This window comes from Geospiza fortis, unplaced genomic scaffold (genome assembly GCF_000277835.1).
Source record: "Geospiza fortis unplaced genomic scaffold, GeoFor_1.0 scaffold254, whole genome shotgun sequence".
NCBI classification, from domain to species: domain Eukaryota; kingdom Metazoa; phylum Chordata; class Aves; order Passeriformes; family Thraupidae; genus Geospiza; species Geospiza fortis.
In genome coordinates this window covers 1293716-1294885 of record NW_005054441.1, presented here as the reverse complement: position 1 = coordinate 1294885, position 1170 = coordinate 1293716, and the positions used below count along the sequence as shown (strand labels likewise).

The 1170-nt window shown below is 58.3% G+C and overlaps 1 protein-coding gene across 1 annotated transcript in view; it reads right to left on the bottom strand.

The window, feature by feature from the left end:
* Positions 1–1170, bottom strand: part of ANGPTL4 (angiopoietin like 4) — a 31003-nt gene that overhangs the window by 7033 nt on the left and 22800 nt on the right. The window contains exons 2-3 of the mRNA XM_031062210.1: positions 794–951; positions 185–308 (exon numbers count right to left, since the gene is read on the bottom strand). Of these exons, the coding sequence (XP_030918070.1) occupies positions 185–308; positions 794–951 (282 nt within the window). The remainder of the gene's footprint in view (positions 1–184; positions 309–793; positions 952–1170) is intronic.

The following is a 1170-nucleotide window of genomic DNA, read 5'->3' as shown; positions in this document are numbered from 1 at the left end:
CAGAAGACAAGGATTCTGCCTATGCTCCAGATCCCCTCACTCTGGCCATACTCCCAAGCTCCAGCTTTTTAAGCAAATCTCACATCCTGGCTCAGAAGAAATGAGCCTTTTGTTTCCAAAAGGTTGCACCTGCTACAGGTTTGCTCTGGCACGGACGAGCAGGGCAGCACAAGCAGATACTCACTCTGTGTCTGCACAGGCTCCCCACTGCCATTCTGACTCTGGTTGGTGAGGTTGAGGCTCTTCAGGTTTATCTTCCACTTTGGAGGCTGTGTTTTGTTGTGGTGTAGGGGAATTAGTAGATTGACCTAAAAAAAAATGCACAAGTCAGAACGGTTTTATCTCAGCTTGTTTCCCATTCCATTACTCAGGGAAGCAGGTCAGCCACACACCAGCCACTCCCTGTGGCCAGAGCTGTGGCTGAACTTGCCTAGAAACCTCGAGGAACAGGAGATACCCAGTCCTGGCAAAGCCAGGAGCAATTGTGGTTTTTCACACCCATGCTAGCTAGTTTATTCTGCAGATGAATGCAAAGGCAGAGCCCAGGGAGGCCGTTCCCACCCACCAGTTCCTGCTATTGCTCCATGCAAACGCTCTGGAAGCGTGCAGGCTGCTACCCTCCCGTACTGACGATCCCCTGCAGCACGGGGACCAGAGCCGGGGCCCCTTTGGAGTCCCCAAGGCCAGGGAGCACCAGCACAGCCACCAGGGCTGGCACGGCAGGGGTGTCACACCAGGGTACCCACAGCATGTAGGGCCAGGCTGGGGGCTGCAGCACAGGACAGGGGCTCACCTTGCTCTGCAGGCTTTTAATCTGCAGGTTCTGCTTGTCCAGCTTGTACTGCTGCTGCTTGATTTTCTGCAGAAGCTCCTCGATCCGCAGGTTCTGAGCATCCATCAGGGACTGCGGGGGAAGAGCCAGGTGAGCCCCATCGCTCCAGGGAGCTCTGGCTGTGCGAGACCCCCGGGAGGGCGCTCCCAGTGCCCCCAGACCCCTCCGCTCTCCTGACGCTGATCCCCGCCCGCTGCTCCCGATGTCCCGGGACAGTCGGGTGTTTCCCGCAGTCGTTCCCGGTGTCCCCTAGCGGGTCTGGGGTGTGTCCCCCCACCAACGTTCCTCGCTGGTGCCGGTGGCAGGGCCCTATCGAGTCCTCTCCACCCGGCTCTCCC